We start from the raw sequence: 20,127 nt of genomic DNA on the forward strand, positions 1-20,127 counted from the left end.
AGTAGAAAATATATTCTGATTACATTAGAATGGAATTACATTTCATTATTGTAGAATTTAGAATCTATAGAATATTCATCTATTCTATTGGTGTGGAAGTATTAATACTTGACAAAATACAGTAACCAAAGTAAAATGCTTAGTGGATAGACTCAGCAGCAGAATGGAAGAGACAGGAATTAAAGAGCTGGAATATAGAACAATGGAAATTACCCAGTCTGAACAATAAAGAGAAAATAGACTGGAAAGAAAAAGAGAATCATCTCAGAGACCTGTGGGACTATAACAAAAGACATTACATTCTTTTTTTTTAACATCTTTATTGGAGTATAATTGCTTTACAATGGTGTGTTAGTTTCTGGTTTATAACAAAGTGAATCAGCTATACATATACATATATCCCCATATCTCCTCCCTCTTGTGTCTCCCTCCCACCCTCCGTATCCCACCCCTCTAGGTGGTCACAAAGCACCGAGCTGATCTCCCTGTGCTATGCAGCTGCTTCCCACTAGCTATCTATTTTACATTTGGTAGTATATATAAAAGACATTACATTCTTGTCATTGGAGTCTTAGAAGGAGAGGAAGAAGAGGGTAGGCTGAAAAAGTACTCAAAAAGTAATTGAAAGCTTCCCATACTTGGCAAGAGACATGAACCTATAGGTTCAAGAAGCTGAGCAAATCCCATACAGGGTAAACCTAAAGAAATCCTCATCAAGTCATATCATAATTAGACCTCTGAAAACTAAAGACAACAGCAACAAAATGTTTAAAAGCAGCCAGAGAAACAGGATACCTTTACTGCTAGGGGAAAACCTTTCAAATAACAGCAGATTTCTTATCAGTAACCACGGAGGCCAGAATGAAGTTGCTGGGAGAACTCCCAGCACAGAATCCTACACCTGATGAAAATGTTTTTCAGGAATGGAGAGGATATCAAGACATTCTCAGATGGAAGAAAACAAACAGAATTTGTTGCCAGTGGATGGTCTAAAAGAGTGCATTAAGAGGTTCCCTAAACAGAAAAGAAACAATAAAAGAAGGAACCTTGAACATCAAGAAAAAGAAATAACATGATAAGCAAAAACTAGGTAGTACAATAGACTTTCCTTTTCCTTTTGTGTTTTGTAAATTATGGTTGACACTGGAAACAAACATTATAACACTGGTATGGTTCTAAATGTATGTCAGTAAATACTTAAGATAATTATAAACAGAGAAGTGTAATGAGATGTAAAAGCAGGTACAATTTCTACACTTTACTCCAGCTGGTAAAACGATGACACCGTAGACTAAAATAAGTTATGTGTATGTAATGTAACATCTAGAGCAACCTTTCAGTAACGCTACAGATAAATCAAAATGGAATTCTAAAAAATGTTCAAGTAACTCACAGGGAGGCAGGAAAAATAAGAACGACCAAATAGAAAACAAAAATATTAAATGGTAGAACTTAAGCCCTAACATATCAATAATTATATTAAATGTAAATGGTCTAAATACATCAATTAAAAGACAGAGATTGGCAGAGTAGGTTAAAAACATGCCCCAACTATATGCTGTCTACGAGAAACTCAATTCAAATGTAGCAATATAGGCAGGTTGAAAGTGAAAGGATGGAAAAAGGTATACAGTAATGGCTATATTAATATCAGATAAAGTAGACTTAGAACAAAGAAAATTACTGGAGGCAGAGAGGGATATTATGTAGTGATAAAAAGGATGATCATCAAGAAGATATAGCAATCATAAATGTGTACATAAATGTGTTATAAAATATGTAGAGCAAAAACTGGTAGAAGTGAAAGGAGAAACAGAAAAATCCACAGTTGGGTGTTGAAGTCTCTAACTGTAACTGTGGGTTTGATAGACCTAGACAGAAAAATCAGCAAAGGTATAGAATATAGAAGAACTCAACAACATCATCAACCAACAAGATCTAATAGACATTTGTGTTCCACCCAACAACAGTAGAATACACATGCCTTTCAAGTGCCCACAGAATGTGTACCAACACTGACCACATCCTGGACCATAAAACAAATCTCAGTAATTTTTAAAAATTGAAATAATGCAGAATATGTTCTCTGACCACAGTTGCATCAAATTAGAAATCAATAACAGAAAATAAAAGGAAAATCTCCAAACACCTGGAAACCAAACAACATACTTCTAAATAACCCATGGGTTAAAGAGGAAGCCTCTAGGGAAATTTTAAAAAATGAATGGAACTGAATGAAGATTAAAATACAGCATATCAAAATACTTCTAAAGCAGTTTGGAAAGGGGAAATGTATAGCAATCAATGCATGCATTAGGTAAAAGGGAAAGTTTCAAAACCAACATCTAAGCTCCCACTTTAAGAACCTAGAAAAAGAAGATCAAAAGAAACCCAAAGCAAACAGAAGGGAGGAAATATAAAGATAAGAACAAAAAATCAGTAACAAAGAGAAAAGAGAAAAATCAGTGAAGCAAAGAGCTGGGCTTTTTTTTAACAAATGAATAAAATTGACAAACTTCTGTCATAAAATTGACAAAAAGAAGACGTAGCTCATCAATATCACAAATGAAATGGGATATCACAACAGACCCTACAGGCAGTAAAAAGGGTGGGCGGGGGATGCCACAAACAACTCTGCATAAATTTGACAACCTACATGAAATTGACCAATTCCTCAAAAAAATACAAACTACCACAGCTCATCCAGTATGAAGTTTATAGTTTGAATAGCCCTATAAATATTAAAGAAATTGAATTCATAATTTTAAAACTCTTAAAAAAGAAATCAGTCCAGACAGTTTTACTGGAGAATTCTACCAAATGTTTAGAAAAGAATTAACACCAATTTTATCCAGTCTCTTCCCAAAGTAGGTAAGGAGAGAACATTTCCCATTTCATTTTATGAAACTAATGTTACTCCAACACCAAAACCAAACAAGTATAGTAAAAAAAAAATTATAGACCAATCTTTAACAAAATATTAGCAAATAGAATTCAGCAATATATAAAAACAATTATACACCATAATCAAGTGGAGTTTATTCCAGAAATGCAAACTGTTTCCATATTTGAAAATCAATCAATGTAATTTACTATATTAGCAGTCCAATAATACAAATCATGTGATTATATCAAAAGCATTTGACAAAATTCAACACCCATTCATGGTAAAAAAATAAAAATAAACAAAACATAAAACAAAAAGAAAGTCTCAAAAAATAGGAATAGAGGAGATCTTCCTTAACTTGGTAAAGAGCATCTATAAAAAATGTACAGCTAACATTTTACTTAATGGTGAAAGACTAAATGCTTTCTCCTTTTAAGATTGGGAACAATGCAAAAAGATGTCTGTTCTCACCACCCTTATTCAACATAGCATTGGAAGTTCTAGTCAGCAAAATAAGGCAAGACAAAGAAGAGCCATCCAGATCAGAAAGTAAGAAATAAAACTGTCCCTATTTGCAGATGACATAATTATCTACATAAAAAAATCCCCAGAAATCAACAACAAAACTCCTAGGACTAATAGACGAGTTTAGTAAGTTGAAGGATATAACATACAAAAACCAATTGTGTTTATGTTAGCAATAAATACATGTACACTGAAATTTAAAATATATATCATTTATAATCACATTAAAAATAAAATACTTAAGTATAAATCTAGCAAGCATTACAAGACTTATATGCTAAGAATTACACATTGCTAATGAAAGAAATTTTAAAAGACTTAAATAAGTGGAGAGACATACTGTGTTCAGGGATGGGAAGACTCGATGCAGTAAAGATGCCAATTCTCCCCAAATTGATATACAAATTTAATATAATTTGTATCAAAATCCCATAAACCTTTTCTTTTCTTTTTTTAGCAGCTATAGACAAAATTATTCTCAAATTTATGTGGAAGGGCAGAGGAACTAGAAAAACAATTTTGAAAAAGAATAAAGTGGGAGAAATCAGTCTACCTGATTTCAAGATTTACCATATAGCTACAAGTAATCAAAACTGTGAGGTATTAGTGGAGGGATAAATACAGGGATCAGTGGAATAGAATAGAGAGCCCAGAAATAAACCCATGTAAATATGCCCAGTTACAATTTGACAAAGGAGCAAAAGCAATTCAATAGAAGAAAGATAGCCTTTTCAACAGTTGGTACTGGAGTAATTGAACATGTATAAATATCGACCCAGATCTCACACCTTATACAAATATTAACTGAAAATGGATAACTGACTTAAATGTAAAACTATAAAACACTTAGGGAAAAAAAACAACAATAGGAGACAATCTTCAGGATCTAGGGCTAGAAAAGAGTTCTTAGTCTTGACACCAAAAGCACAATTCATAAAAGGAAAAAATTGTAAAATCTGACTTTTTGGTGATGGCCATTCTGAGTGGTGTGAGGTGATACCTCATTGTGGTTTTGATTTACGTTTCTCTAGTAATTAGTGATACTGAGCATCTTTTCATGTGCCTGCTGCCCCCATCTGTATGGCTTCTTTGGAGAAATGTCTATTTAGGTCTTCTGCCCATTTTTTCATTGGGTTGTTTGTTTTTTTCGATATTAAACTGTGTGAGCTGTTTGTATATTTTGGAAATTAATCCCTTGTCAGTCGCATTGCTTGCAAATATTTTCTCCCATTTCATAGGTTGTCTTTTCATATTATGGTTTCCTTTGCTGTGCAAAAGTGTTTAAGCTTTTAGGTCCCATTTGTTTATTTTTGTTTTTATTTCCATTACTCTAGGAGACAGACCCAAAGAAATATTGCTGTGATTTATGTCAGAGTGTTCTGCCTATGTTCTCCTCTAGGAGTTTTACAGTATCCAGTCTTATACTTAGGTCTTTAATCCATTTTGAGTTTATTTTTGTATATGGTGTTAGAGAATGTTCCAATTTCATTCTTCTACTTTAGCTTTCCCAGTTTTCCCATCACCACTTAGTGAAGAGACTGTCTTTTCTCCATTGTATATTCTTACCTCCTTTGTTGTAGATTAATTGACCGTAAGTGTGTGGGTTTATTTCTGGGCTTTCTATCCTGTTCCATTGATCTGTGTGTCTGTTTTTGTGCCAGTACCATACTGTTATTACTGTAACTTTGTAGTATAGTCTGAAGTCAGGGAACATGATTCCTCCAGCTCTTCTTAAAAAACTAAACATGCAATGACCATTTAACCCAGCAATTGCCCTCCTGGGCATTTATCTCAGAGAAATGAAAGTTCACCCAAGAACCTATACACAAATGTTTATAGCAGCTTTACTCATAGTAACTCCAAACAGATGTCCTTCAGTGGGTGAATGGTTAAATAAACTGTAGTACAACCATGGATTACTGCTCAGCAATGAAAAGGAATAAACTGTTCATACATGCAACAACCTGGATGAATCTCTGGAGAATTATGCTGAGTAAAAGAAAGCCAATCCCAAAAGGTTACATATATGTGATTCTGTTTATATAGCACTTTTGAAATGGCAACATTATAGTCATGAAAGAACAGATTAGTGGTTGCCAGGGATTAAGCAAGGTGGAGACAGGGGGAAGTAGGTGTGGCTATAAAGGGCACCATGAGGGCAACACGGTGATGAAATGTTCTATATCTGACTGTCTGTGTCAGGGGTACATGGGATGTCTCTGTATTATTTCTTACAACTACATGGGATTCTACAGCTATCTCAAAATTTAAAAAGTTTAATTATAAAATTAAGTATGGCAACTCTAGAAGTTTAGGGAAAAACAGTTTTTTGATCCTCAGATGTACAGAATTTGATTAATCACAATTCTGGTTCGTGACACTGACCTTGGTCCGTGCAGAGTTCTATTGGTTGCTTTATTTTAATAATAGGGATATGAAATAGTACAATATAGTATAATATAACATATTACAGTGTCATAGTTTATTTCCACTGCATGCTGTGTAAATACTGTGTTGTCTAAATATACCACAATGTATTCAATTCTCTGAGTAATGGATAACTGGATTATTTTCAGATTTTTTTTTCCTGAAACAATACTTTTGTGAATATTCTTGTATATGTCTTCTGATGTACTTATGCAAAATTTCTCTTGGACATGTGTTTAGGACTGAATTGCTGGAAATGATTACTTTTTTTTTTGCGGTACGCGGGCCTCTCACTGTTGTGGCCTCTCCCGTTGCGGAGCACAGGCTCCGGACGCGCAGGCTCAGCAGCCATGGCTCACGGGCCCAGCCGCTCCGCGCCATGTGGGATCTTCCCGGACCGGGGCACGAACCCACGTCCCCTGCGTCGGCAGGCGGACTCTCAACCACTGCGCCACCAGAGAAGCCCTGCTTTTCAGTTTTTTAAAGTGTTTGTGGAAGTTAATACACCTACCAACAATACGTGAAATATCAAATTAATCTACATCCTCTCTAACATTATCATACTTTTTAATCCTTGCCAGTTGAGTGGATATAAGATTGTGTCTCATGTTCTTTATTTGCATTTTCTTAATCACTAATGAGACTGAATGTCTTTTGATGTGTGTATGGTATATGTGTTTCTTTCTCTAGAATGCCTGTTTGATTCTTCTGCACATTATTCTATTGGATTATTTCTCTTTTTCTCGATGATTTTTAGGAAATATCTCTCTATTCTTGGTGCTCATCCTTTGTTGTATGTGTTTCAGATTTTCCCTCCAACTTGTAAGTTATATTTTTAATTCAAGATATCTTTGATGATCAGAAGTTTTTAATTTTAACATAGTCAAAAATGTCTGTTTTTTATAGTTGCACTTTTTAGTTTCTCTTAAAGAAACATTTCTCTGTCCCCAAATCAGAAGGATTTTCCTATTCCTAGTTTTTAAGGTATGAGATAGGAATCCAACTTCATTTTTTCCCCATGTGGTTAACCATATTTTCAAATCCTTTCTTTCTTCCAATGATCTGCCATATATTTCATATATTGAACTTTCATGTGTGGATGGATATGATTCTGGGTTCTCTAGTCCACTGGTCAACTTATCTAATCCTGTGTCAGTAAAACACTGCTTTAGTTACTCTAAGCTCAAAATTTTTGATATCTGGTAGAGCAAGGTCCCCACTTCTTACTCGTGTTGCTTTAGAAATGCTTTAGCTATTCTTGTGCACTTCGTCTTCCATATGACTTTTAGAATCAGTTCTATGACTTTTAGAATCAGCAAGTTCCAAAATATTGCTGGGATTTTTATTGAATTGCACTGAATCTGAAGAACAGTTCAGAAAAATTGTCTTCTTTATGATAGTCAGCATTTCTAGCCATAACATGGTATTGCTTTCTATTTGTTTAGATGTTTTTTTCAATCTCTCAACAAAGTTTTAGTATTTTCTCTACAGAGATTTATAATTTATTTATTAGTACTTAATTTTTAATAGTTCTACAAATTTTTAAAAATTGTATTTTCTAGTTGTTTGTTGCTGGTGTTTACAAATGCAGTTGACTGTTATATATTGATTTTTTTTAATCCATCCACCTTGCTAAACTCCTCTATTATTTCTAATTGTTGATTCTTTTGGATTTGTCTGTGTTTATAATCAAATCATTTGAAAACGACAGTGTTTTATCTTCCTTTCTAATCCTGAGTCTTTAAAATCTCTTTTCTGTCTTTATACATGCTAGGACCTCCAGTACAGTGTTGAATAAATGTGCTGATAGTACCTTTATTCCCATGTTATTCCAGTCCTTATTTAAAAGAGAATGTTTGTAATATTTCTCCATTAATTATGATGTTTGCTGTAGTTAACTCACTTTGTCCCCTTCAAATAGAATATAAATCTTTTAAAAAACAAAATTTCATAATACATGGACAGAGTTGTTTTCAGTAAATTATTCATATGAGGAATTGTTAAGTTTATATTCCTTGACCGCAATGGCACAAAACTAGAATTAATAATAGAAATTTAAGCATACTGAGTGAAAAAAATTTTTAAGTAGATTCTTTAATTTCGACATTAAAAAAATTAAAACTGAACTTATAGGTTTAGAAAATAGCAACTATGAGAATACTGCATGATGAATTATAAGACTAGAGCTATATTCAAAATAAAAGTCAAGCCTTTAATATTTTCACTCTGAAATAAAAGAGGGAGAATTAATTAGCTTCCAGTGTTGGATTGCTCCAGGGCTCAGTCCCCAGAACTCAGTTCTCAGGCTTCTTCTCTATTTACACTCTCCTTAGGAATCTCATTAATGGAGCATTTTAACTGAGCTATAAACCTTCACACTTCCCTGAACTCAAGATTCATATCTACTCAACATCTGCATTTAGATGTCTCATGAGCATCTTACCTTTAATGGGGCCAAAAGAAAACTTTTGACTCCTCCCCCAACCCCACTCCCCCATGCCAAAAAACTTTCTCTAGTGTTCTAGTGTTCTCCATTTCAGTAAATGGTCTCACCGTTCACCCAGTTGGTGAGGCTAAATTATCAGTCATCTTTGGCTCATCTTTCTTTTAACAGATTCTGGCATTTCTACCTTTCTGCCAATATACCTTCCAACAGCATATCCTATTAATTCTATATGCAGAATATGTCACAAATCCAACCATTTCTCATCAGTTCTACTACCACCGCTCTGGCCCCAGCCACCAACCATCTCTCACCAAGCCTACTGCCTTACCAGGTATTGATAGATATTATTAAACTATAGTAATTGAAATTGTTTGGTATAATAATAAACAGGTCAGTGGAATCATATACATAGCCCAATAATAGAGCCCCATATATAAAAGAACTTAATATATGATAAGAGTATCAAAAAACATTGTGTAATGACATACTTTCGTAAACGATATTCTGAAATGGGCCATTTAGGAAAAAATACTTATATTTTATATTGTATTACCTCTTATATAATAAAATAAATTCTAGAAATGATAGAGAACATTTATTGATCATTTACTCTTTGCCAGGCAATGTGGTAAGTGTATCCTTCACAAGTACTATAATGAAGAAAACAAATTAAAATAGATACAAGGTTATCTGATCTCTAGAGAGAGAAGGCTTGGCTTATTAATCATAAAAAATAATAAAGGAATAGGTTGATAACATTAAACTAATAAAAGTATTATTTAAATACTTTTCTGTTTTCAGAAATAAAATTAAAAGGCAAAAAGATTTTGTGAAGGTAGCAGCAGAAGCGGCATTGTTTTTTAATCTCCCTGACTCCCCAAAGAAACATGCATACCACTTATATAGCAGAATTAAACATCATGGACATCATTTACCATAAAATTAGCTCATAAGGTATTCCCATAAGCCCTAAAAGATAGCAGGACAGATCACCAAAATCAGAAGATCTCTATGGTGTAAGCAGAAGAAAGCATCTGGGCTGTTTGATGGACCTGAGAACAAGAGAGCTTAAGAATAAGCAACATGTACCTGTCCAGTTTTCCCAGCACCACTTATTGAAGAGGCTGTCTTTTCTCCACTGTATATTCTTGCCTCCTTTATCAAAGATAAGGTGACCATATGTGCGTGGGTTTATCTCTGGGCTTTCTATCCTGCTCCATTGATCTATATTTCTGTTTTTGTGCCAGTACCATACTGTCTTGATTACTGTAGCTTTGTAGTATAGTCTGAAGTCAGGGAGCCTGATTCCTCCAGCTCCATTTATTGTTCTCAAGATTGCTTTGGCTCTTCGGGGTCTTCTGTGTTTCCATACAAATTGTGAAATTTTTTGTTCTAGTTTTGTGAAAAATGCCAGTGGTAGTTTGATAGAGATTGCACTGAATCTGTAGATTGCTTTGGGTAGTAGAGTCATTTTCACAATATTGATTCTTCCAATCCAAGAGCGTGGTATATCTCTCCATCTATTTGTATCGTCTTTAATTTCTTTCATCAGTGTCTTATAGTTTTCTGCATACAGGTCTTTTGTCTGCTTAGGTAGGTTTATTCCTAGATATTTTATTCTTTTTGTTGCAATGGTAAATGGGAGTGTTTTCTTAATTTCACTGTCAGATTTTTCATCATTAGTGTATAGGAATGCCAGAGATTTCTGTGCGTTAATTTTGTATCCTGCTACTTTACCAAATTCATTGATTAGCTCTAGTAGTTTTCTGGTAGCATCTTTAGGATTCTCTATGTAGAGTATCATGTCATCTGCGACAGCCTCTTCAGTAAGTGGTGCTGGGAAAACCGGACAGGTACATTTAAAAGTATGAGATTAAAACACTCCCTAACACCATACACAAAAATAAGCTCAAAATGGATTAAAGACCTAAATGTAAGCCAGAAACTATCAAACTCTTAGAGGAAAACATAGGCAGAACACTCTATGACATAAATCACAGCAAGATCCTTTTTGACCCACCTCCTAGAGAAATGGAAATAAAACAAAAATAAACAAATGGGACTTAATGAAACTTAAAAGCTTTTGCACAGCAAAGGAAACCATAAATAAGACGAAAAGACAACCCTCAGAATGGGAGAAAATATTTGCAAAGGAAGCAACTGACAAAGGATTAATCTCCAAAATTTACAAGCAGCTCATGCAGCTCAATAACAAAAAAAACAAGCAACCCAATCCAAAAATGGGCAGAAGACCTAAATAGACATTTCTCCAAAGAAGATATACAGATTGCCAAGAAACACATGAAAGAATGCTCAACATCATTAATCATTAGAGAAATGCAAATCAAAACTACAATGAGATACCATCTCACACCGGTCAGAATTGCCATCATCAAAAAATCTAGAAACAATAAATGCTGGAGAGGGTGTGGAGAAAAGGGAACACTCTTGCACTGCTGGCGGGAATGTAAATTGATACATCCACTATGGAGAACAGTATGGAGATCCCTTAAAAAACTACAAATAGGGCTTCCCTGGTGGCGCAGTGGTTGAGAGTCCGCCTGCCGCTGCAGGGGACACGGGTTCGTGCCCCGGTCCGGGAAGATCCCACATGCCACGGAGCGGCTGGGCCCGTGAGCCATGGCCACTGAGCCTGCGCGTCCGGAGCCTGTGCTCCGCAAGGGGAGAGGCCACAACAGTGAGAGGCCCGCGTACCGCAAAAAAAAAAACAACAACTACAAATAGAACTACCATACGACCCAGCAATCCCACTACTGGGCATATACCCTGAGAAAACCATAATTCAAAAAGAGCCATGTACCAAAATGTTCATTGCAGCTCTATTTACAATAGCCAGGACATGGAAGCAGTCTAAGTGTCCATCATCGGATGAATGGATAAAGAAGATGTGGCACATATATACAATGGAATATTACTCAGCCATAAAAGGAAATGAAATTGAGTTATTTGTACTGAGGGGGATGGACCTAGAGTCTGTCATACAGAGTGAAGTAAGTCAGAAAGAGAAAAGCAAATACCGTATGCTAACACATATATACGGAATCTAAGAAATAAAAAAAAAAAAAAAGGTCATGAAGAACCTAGTGGTAAGACAGGAATAAAGACACAGACCTACTAGAGAATGGACTTGAGGATATGGGGAGGGAGAAGGGTAAGCTGTGACAAAGTGAAAGAGAGGCATGGACATATATACACTACCAAACGTAAAACAGATAGCTAGTGGGAAGCAGCCGCATAGCACAGGGAGATCAGCTCAGTGCTTTGTGACCACCTAGAGGGGTGGGATAGGGAGGGTGGGAGGGAGGGAGACGCAAGAGGGAAGAGATATGGGAACATATGTATATGTATAACTGATTCACTTTGTTATAAACCAGAAACTAACACACCATTGTAAAGCAATTATACTCCGATAAAGATGTTAAAAAGAAAGAAAAGAAATGAATAAGCAACAGGTATTCATTGGAAAGCTCAGGAGCCCAGTTTGAGAACAAAAGCTGAAACTGGGAGGGGTTTTGCCAAGAACAGGTGAATACAGAGGGCCCATGCTGAGATCTGAAGGGAGCAGGTAACCCCTGTGAATTCTCCAAACTAGGGATCCCTTCCAGGAAGGGGGGCAGAGGGGCGCATTCTGAAATTAGAATCAAATTTGAGCATCACTGGGACAATAAAGATTAAAGACAGAGATCACCTGAACAAAAGTGGAAGAGGGAAACAGGGCCTGGAAATCCCAGAAAGAAGCTACCATGTATTTGAGTTCTACATAAAAACAAAAAAAGGGGGTGCTACACCTCCTTCTGAAAGTTTGGGAAGATTAATTTCAAATAAAATTGGCTACAGAAAAGAAACAAGGTCAAATTCTATAATTTTTAATTACAAAATTGTATTATAATATAAAAGAATAAGAAACAGAATAACAGCCACTTGAACAATGGGAGCACATCAGAAACACATGCCCACAAAAATAGATAAAATACTATTTCAAAATGAGCTAAAGCTCATTAAGAAAATGATATGACACTTGAAAGAATGCCATAAATCAGAATTGCAAAAAATGAAAAGTGAGGTGGCAATAAAGGAAATAATTAGATTGTTTTTAAATTTTAGAAATAAACTAGAAGGAACACAAAAGCAGACAAATGTAACAGATAATGCCTTAAGAGAACTAGAAGATGAGAAGAAGGAAGTATTTAAAATTTTAAAAAGAAATGAGGAAAGAGATAAAAAGAAACTGAGAGAAATTAAAATTAGAATAGGCAGAACAAGAAAGGGTTGGTAGCACTATTCCTTGACTGGTTAGTGGTTTCAGAGGTGTTTGCCTTATAGTAATTCATTAAGCCATACATTTGTTTTGTGAGATTTTTCTGTGTTTGTTTTATTTTACAATTATAAGGTTATAAAATGCAACAAAAAGGCAAACGATGAACTGGCGGATATTTGGAAAAAAAGAAACATACATAAAATGTTCATGCAAATTGATGATAAAATGCTAAAACTCCAATAAAGAATTGCAGAGGATGTCAATAAATGATGTACATACACAATTGACCCTTGAACAACATGGTTTTGAATTGGGTGGGTCCACTTAATGTGCTGACTTTTTCAATAAATTTCAATAAATACATAGTACAGTACTACAGAATCTGTGTTTGGTTGAATCCGCAGGTGCTGAACCACAGATGTGGAGGGCCAACTGTAAAGTTACATGGGGGATCGGTGCCCAAACTCCACATCATTAAAGGGGCAAGTGTATTCAAAAGCTAATAAACACTAAAAACATCTAGTCTCACTGAAATAATCCCTGAAAGAAAATTTATGGGAAGGGAGGCGATGAAAGAAAAACTCTGTATTGTATCTACAGATAACTTTTAATGTCAGATACAGCCTAATTTATCTGCTATGGGTGAAGTTGGGTAGGTGGCAACAGACCCTCCAGTAAGTGCCGTTCAGTGTGCTGGGTTTTTCTGTTATATGATCCCAAGGGAATGCAATACAAAATAATCCGTTGTTTTCTGTTCGTGTTGAGTTAGCCTGGCATTTTATAATTTGGAAAGATTTTATGATCAATTACATTGAAAGCTTTTTTATCCTTCACAGTGAGAGACCTACCACCAATTTGCCTTGATGTTAGACAGAAACAGCGCACCTCTATAGATGCTTTATCATCTGAAATGAAGACCCCAGTTCTTCCAGAACCCGTCCTTCCTGTTCAGCCGAAAACTATGAAAGATTTTCTGTAAGTTTCGGCTCACTGTTACATGTAGACACATAGTCATCTGCATGTCAGCACTTTACATAATTTAATATTTTTGTGTGAGAAATTAATTGAACTTGTGGCTCATTATAAAGTATTAGCCAAGAGTGAAGACACAAAACACTACATGTCTCAAGTTGAAGGTGAAAACAAACATATAATTAACCAGTAAGAGATAGATAATGTTACAGCAGAAGACACTAAATAAGAGAAAATGAGTCAAAACAGGCAAGAGAGACTTCCCTGGTGGCACATTGGTTAAGAATCTGCCTGCCAATGCAGGGGACACGGGTTTGAGCCCTGGTCCGGGAAGATCCCACATGCCGTGGAACAACAAAGCCCGTGTGCCACAGCTACTGAGCCTGCACTTTAGAGCCCACATGCCACAACTACTGAGCCCACATGCCACAACTACTGAACCCCACGCTCCTAAAGCCCATGCTCCACAACAAGAGAAGCCACCACAGTGAGAAGCCCGCACACCACAACGAAGAGTAGCCCCCACTCGCCGCAACTAGAGAAGGCCCACGTGCAGCAACGAAGACCCAACACAGCCAAAAATAAATAAATTAATTAATTTTAAAAAAGAAAAACAGTCAAGAGGAGGTAAAGGTGGTAATAAAATAATAGAACGTGACATATAAATCATAAAAACCATGTTAGTAGTAAAAGCTACTAAAAAAACCCAAATGGACACTTGAAGGACTAAGTGGGAAAGAGAAGGTAGGGACAGAATGTAAACAAAATCTGTCAAGAAATTTGGCTATGAAGTGAAGGAACGGAAGAGTGATAATTGTAAGGAGAATGTCAAAAATTAGCTTTTTAAAAAGCAAATAAATGGGGAAGTTGAAGCTGGATTAATATCTTAATGCAATTAAGAATTATAAATTCATAAGCTACCTTTACATTAACTAGAACATATTTCTGTATTCAGCTTCATTATTTCAAGTTGCATGTTGGGTGACATTTATCTATAAAGAATTAATGCTATTTTATCTGAATAACATTTTTATCTGTTATGGCTAATAAATGTTTTTATTTTAGGGAAGATGTAGAAAAAGCTAAGTCATCAGGAGATTGGAAAACAGTACATGATTTTTATCTCACAATGTTTGATTCTTTCCCGGAACTAAATGCTGCATTTAAGGTAATGATACGTAAAGCACATTTTTCACTTTTAGTTTAAATTTTCCAAAAAAAGATACTATAAATTAACTTCTTTTTCTACCCAGTATTGGCTTAAGTAGCTGTTTAAGCAAACATAAATAGGTATTAATTCTGAAATTGTATGTATCACAAATAAGTATTACTTAAGTGATATCTTAAAGATTGTTTTTATTTGTACTAATGTTAATGTTTGACTCCATTCTTTCAGTTTTAAAACAGAAAGTTATTAAAATAACCCTTATATATTTATTTTTAGCAATCTTGCCCTGACAGTCCTTTTTTATCATCATACTAGGCATATTAGAAATTATGTAGGAATAGTTATGGTTCAGATATTACTTAGATTAGTTCTTAAAATGTTATATACACTTGGTTCTTTAATTGAATTTGCAGAAAGATGCCTCTGCCTCGTTTAATACTATCGAAGACTCTGGGATTAATGCTAAATTTGTGAATGCTGTATATGATGCCTTACTTAATACTGTAAGTATTATTTATGAACACATGCAAATAGCATAATTGTTTGACTCTTCTGTATTTTAAAAGCAGCCAGACAAATATTGTAAAACTCACCTTGTAACATAATTACATGAGAAACTCTGATATAATTTTTGGTAAATTTAGTTGAAATTCTCAGAGAGTTAGATTATTTTATTCTTATATTTTTCTAATTAAATGAAAATTCAGTAGAAAATACTTTTACGTTCAGTCCTTATTTAAAGGCTTGCTAAGATAAAAAATCATGCTTTACTGACTCAGCAAAAGGAGGTAAATTATTTGGTTGTATTGGAATTACATTGAATCTGTAGATCAGTGGTTCTCAAATTTTAGCATGTATCAGAATCACAGAAAAGGCTTCTCAGTATTCAGTAGGTCTAGCATAGAGCCCCCAAATTATTGTTTCTAACAAGCTCCAGGATATGTTGATTCTCCTGATCCGGGGGGCTCTCTGTGGCCATGTGAGTTTGAATTTCATTGTAATTATAATTGAAAGTCATTGAAAGGTTTGTGTTTCTAACAAGTTCCAGGATATGTTGATTCTTCTGATCCGGGGGCTCTCTATGGCCATGTGAGTTTGAATTTCATTGTAATTATAATTGAAAGTCATTGAAAGATTTTAAGCTGGGAACAAAGGGATGACGGACATGATTTATAGTTTAGAAAGATCTCTCTGGATGTTATGTGGAGGATGGTCTATAGTGGGGCAAGAGAAAGGAGTTAGGAAGGCATTGCTGAAACCTAAACGAGGGTCAGTGTTTGGACTAGGGTTTTGGCAGTGCAACTAGTGAGACATATTCAGACTCTGAGTATATTATGGAACAGAGCTAAACATACTTCTGTAGACTGGACGTGGGACTTGAGGGAAGAAGGAAACTGAGTGGATGGTATTGCCATTTAATTAGATGGATAGGGCTCAGCCATCAGCAGAGAGAAAAAAGGTGTTTCAAAGAGGTAATAATTAATCCTGTCAAATGCTGCTGAGAGATTTAGTAAGATTTGGACAGAGAATTGAGCACTGTCTTTGATAAGGTGAATAATTGATGACTGAGTTTAATAAGAGCCGTTTCCGTGAAGTTGTGGAAACAAAGCCTACTTGGAATGGGTTGAAGGGACCATGAGAGGAGAGGAAGTAGAGATAGTGAATACAGACAGCTCTTGGAGAGTTTTGCTGTGAAGGGAAGCAGAGAAATTAAGGGTTAGCTGAAAGAGTACATGGGTCCAGATGAAAGGTTTTTAGCATGAGCAATATATTAGCCAGGGTCCTGGCAGGAAACAGATGACACACACTAACTGGTAACCTGGAGAGGACTGTTTACAAAAGTATTAGCAGAACAAGGGAGGCCCTCAGGAGTAGTACAGTAGAGTGAATCTGGAGATGAGCTGTCGGGGAGAGGGCTGCCTTACAGGAGATGAGGGGCATAGCCAGCCCATGGTGACCTTGAAGGGAGGGCGTTGGGGGAATAAATACCCCAACTTTCCTCTCTTCCCTCTTCTGTCAGTGTTCCCTATGGCTGAATCCAACCAGAAGGCAAAAAAAGGCAAAGGAGTCTGGTTGATGCAGTCCTTAGTAGTCAGCCTCTTAGGGCATAGATCAGGGTGGAGAAGAGTGAAAATGCAGAGACACATCCGTGCAGATGGTATTAGGATGTAGTGTTCTACTGATGGGAACGACCTCGTAGTGTGGAAGAAATGGATGGTATGGGGGAGATAGAAGAAAACTGAATAACCAGGTCCTTGACAAGGTGAGAGAGGATGGAGCATAGGGCTCAAGTGAGGGGGTTGGGCTTGGTCAGTTGTAGTGCAGGTAAATGATTAGAATAATAGTGGCAAGATGAATCTGTTCTCATTTGGGTGCATCTGTTTTCTCTCTAAAGTGTGTGGCAAGATCAGAGCCGAGAGTGTTGATGGGAAGGAGGTGTTGGAGGTTTGAGGAATGAGAAAAAGGTTTGAAATAGTTGTCTTGGAGAGCAGGGAAGTAGATGAACTAGGGAAATGTTGAAGGACTGTCAGTGGTGTTGAGTGTCCTTTTGAGATTTGTGACATAAACTCAGTGTGTCTAGTCAGCACATTTGTGTGATTTTTCTCCTGCAGCCTTCCATTGCTCTGGGGTGCTGTTTGCCTGCTGGGTGTGAAGGGTCACTGCAAGCAGAGGAGGAGAAAGGAATGATGTATTAAATAAGTATATTAAGAAAGGTGCTAGGCTGAATGAGTGCTGACAGACATGTCTTAGAAGTGATGATTATGTTTTTTTTTTAAATAAATCCATGATATATGCTTGTTTTCTTGACGTTTGCCCCTTTCATATAACAATATGACAGAGAAGTTTTAATGACTGTTTGGAGCTTCTAGTTAATGAAGGTTTTAGTCGTTACTTCTTATAAACTAAAAGCACCATCTAGATGTGTTTTCATTCATTCTTATGGGACATGTTTGGTAGTAATTAACTTTTTTTAGTATTTGAATTATTAAACTATAAAAAATGTTATTTAGTACCTTTTTTGGATCCTATAACAAAAAATCTTTATCTTGTTATTTTTTTATTGAACATAATTTGGTTGTACTTAATAATGAATTGTGGGCTTAATTGGTAGGACTAAATATGTCCAAAACGTATACAGTCATTTTATATTGTTAGACATGCTATTCTTAGACTTATGTTCATGATTTTATCCTGTCAATCCAGAGAAAGTGAAATTGTTTTTCTTTTTCTGTTTTCAGTGTTATATAAAACTGATGGTAGTCATCAAACAGCCACCATGTATGCTTGTGCAGGTTGTACAGTGCACATCCCAGGGAGCATTCTCATTATAATCTCTCAGATGTGAAATTGAGACTACCGTTAAGTGGTAGTCCTTGGTCAAGTCTGGTTTTAACTATTGAAACAGATCTGTAAATATAATTAACATATAAAAGTCACCTAAATAGCTAATCCTAATTATTTCATGATTTTCTTTTGCCTACAGCCTCAAGACATTCAGAAGACAGTATTAAAGGGAATCATTAACAGCCTGTTACGAGAATGGAAAGGGTAACTGAAACTAATATTTGGCTAATCAGTATAGATGGTTAATATACACAGCTCACCCATCTTTAATATATACGTATGTGTTTTACTCTCAGAAAAGATTTTAGTTGCTACAATAAAAACATAGATCAGAATGAAATTATAAACCATTTATAACAAAGCTTTTTAACTTGAGACTTATGACTTCTCAGGATGGTCCACAGGTGAGCTTCAGAGGATCTGTGAATTCTTTAAAATTGTATATAAGATCTGTCATGTACAGATATATGTGCTTTACAAAAATAGGATGGGTATTTAAATCAGTCACCTAGAATGAAATAATATGGGCGTTAAATTTAGCCTTGGGCTTTCTGGTAGCAGAGCAAAATTTTTCTTATTTCTAATATAAGAGAAGTAAATTTAGCTACTGAAATATTTTTTCCTGGAACTAAATATTGAATTGTTATGTAAGGAATGATGGACAGTGTAATTGATAATGTTTTGAACTGTGAATATGCAGAACACAAAAATATACTTTTAAAAGTACATATGATTTAAATTGGTATTACTTAACATTATAATTTAAATGATAGCTTCTATTAAAGCCAAATAATACCATTAAATTATAATTTAAATGTTTATATTAAGCCCAATTTGAAAATACCAAACTAGAGTTCTTAACTGTAATGTTAAATGTACCCTATATATTTTAATAACATTGTTCCAATTTTCAGAGAAAATTGTGGTTTTTATAGAAAATTGAGAAAAGTCAAGGTAGTATAAAAAAGTAAAAATGTAACATTTTGCAGTTTTTTTCTAGTCATCTTTTTAAAACAATTGAAATCATACTGTATTTTTCATGTGATTTTTAACTTAACAGTATTTTCCTAGTTTATCATTCTAGTAACACTTTTGCATTTTCCTTGAATTTTATGTTTCTGGTTGAATACATAATGCTTCGTTGAAAATGAAGGGGAAAATTTGGAATGTAAAGTGAACACTTAGGAGAGTGGGGAAGTCCAGTGGTCCGAAACTGCTGGGACCTCAATCCCCTCCAAGCATGCTCACACAGCTTTCTAACCCCTGCTCCTCAAATGTGTGCCGGAGACAGATTAAAATAATTTGATGCAACTTACTTATCAAAGGATCATGTGGTCTTTACCCCAAAATCTTGTTTTATTTTGGATTTATAATAACGACAACAAGATCTACAGTTTATTGACTATTTACTATGGGCTAGGCACCTTTCAAACGATTTTGTATTATTTCTCATTGAATCTTCACTACAATCCTGTGAAATAGGTAATATGATTAGTTTCATTTCACACTTGAGGAAACTAATTTACAGAGAAATTGCCCAAGTTAACACAGTAAGTGCCTGAGTCAGAATTAGAACCCAGGCTGTCTAGCAAAAGAGCCTGTGGGGCTTCCCTGGTGGCGCAGTGGTCGAGAGTCCGCCTGCCGATGCAGGGGACACGAGTTTGTGCCCCGGTCCGGGAAGATCCCACATGCCGCGGAGCAGCTGGTCCTGTGAGCCATGGCCGCTGAGCCTGCACGTCCAGAGCCTGTGCTTCGCAACGGGAGAGGCCACACAGTGAGAGGCCTGCGTACCGCAAAAAAAAAAGAGCCTGTGATCTTAACTACAATTTCTGTACCCAAAACTGTATACTGTACTAAAATACTAGTGCATAGAACAGGAAAATGGAAGTTTTCATGGTACAGCTATAAAATGGGAAAACAAAAAATGGACTCTCCTATCACCAGGAATTTTAATATTTATGAATTGCTTTGAGCTTTTTAAAATGTTTTCAAATATAATTTCTAAAACAAAACAATAGTCCTATTGAGAAAGTAATCTGACAATTATGTAGAATAGTATAGAAAGAAATAGTTTAGAT

General features: G+C 35.5%; 1 protein-coding gene across 1 annotated transcript in view; it reads left to right on the forward strand.

The window, feature by feature from the left end:
* The window catches only part of HECTD2 (HECT domain E3 ubiquitin protein ligase 2), an 80,018-nt gene that overhangs the window by 26,053 nt on the left and 33,838 nt on the right, over positions 1 to 20,127 (forward strand). The window contains exons 3-6 of the mRNA XM_022569359.3: positions 13,401 to 13,539; positions 14,602 to 14,704; positions 15,118 to 15,207; positions 18,189 to 18,253. Coding sequence (XP_022425067.1) covers positions 13,401 to 13,539; positions 14,602 to 14,704; positions 15,118 to 15,207; positions 18,189 to 18,253 — 397 coding nt within the window. The remainder of the gene's footprint in view (positions 1 to 13,400; positions 13,540 to 14,601; positions 14,705 to 15,117; positions 15,208 to 18,188; positions 18,254 to 20,127) is intronic.

Source organism: Delphinapterus leucas, chromosome 16, assembly GCF_059928025.1.
Source record: "Delphinapterus leucas isolate spDelLeu-1000000601 "Yukka" chromosome 16, BTC_Dleu_Yukka2, whole genome shotgun sequence".
Lineage (NCBI taxonomy): Eukaryota > Metazoa > Chordata > Mammalia > Artiodactyla > Monodontidae > Delphinapterus > Delphinapterus leucas.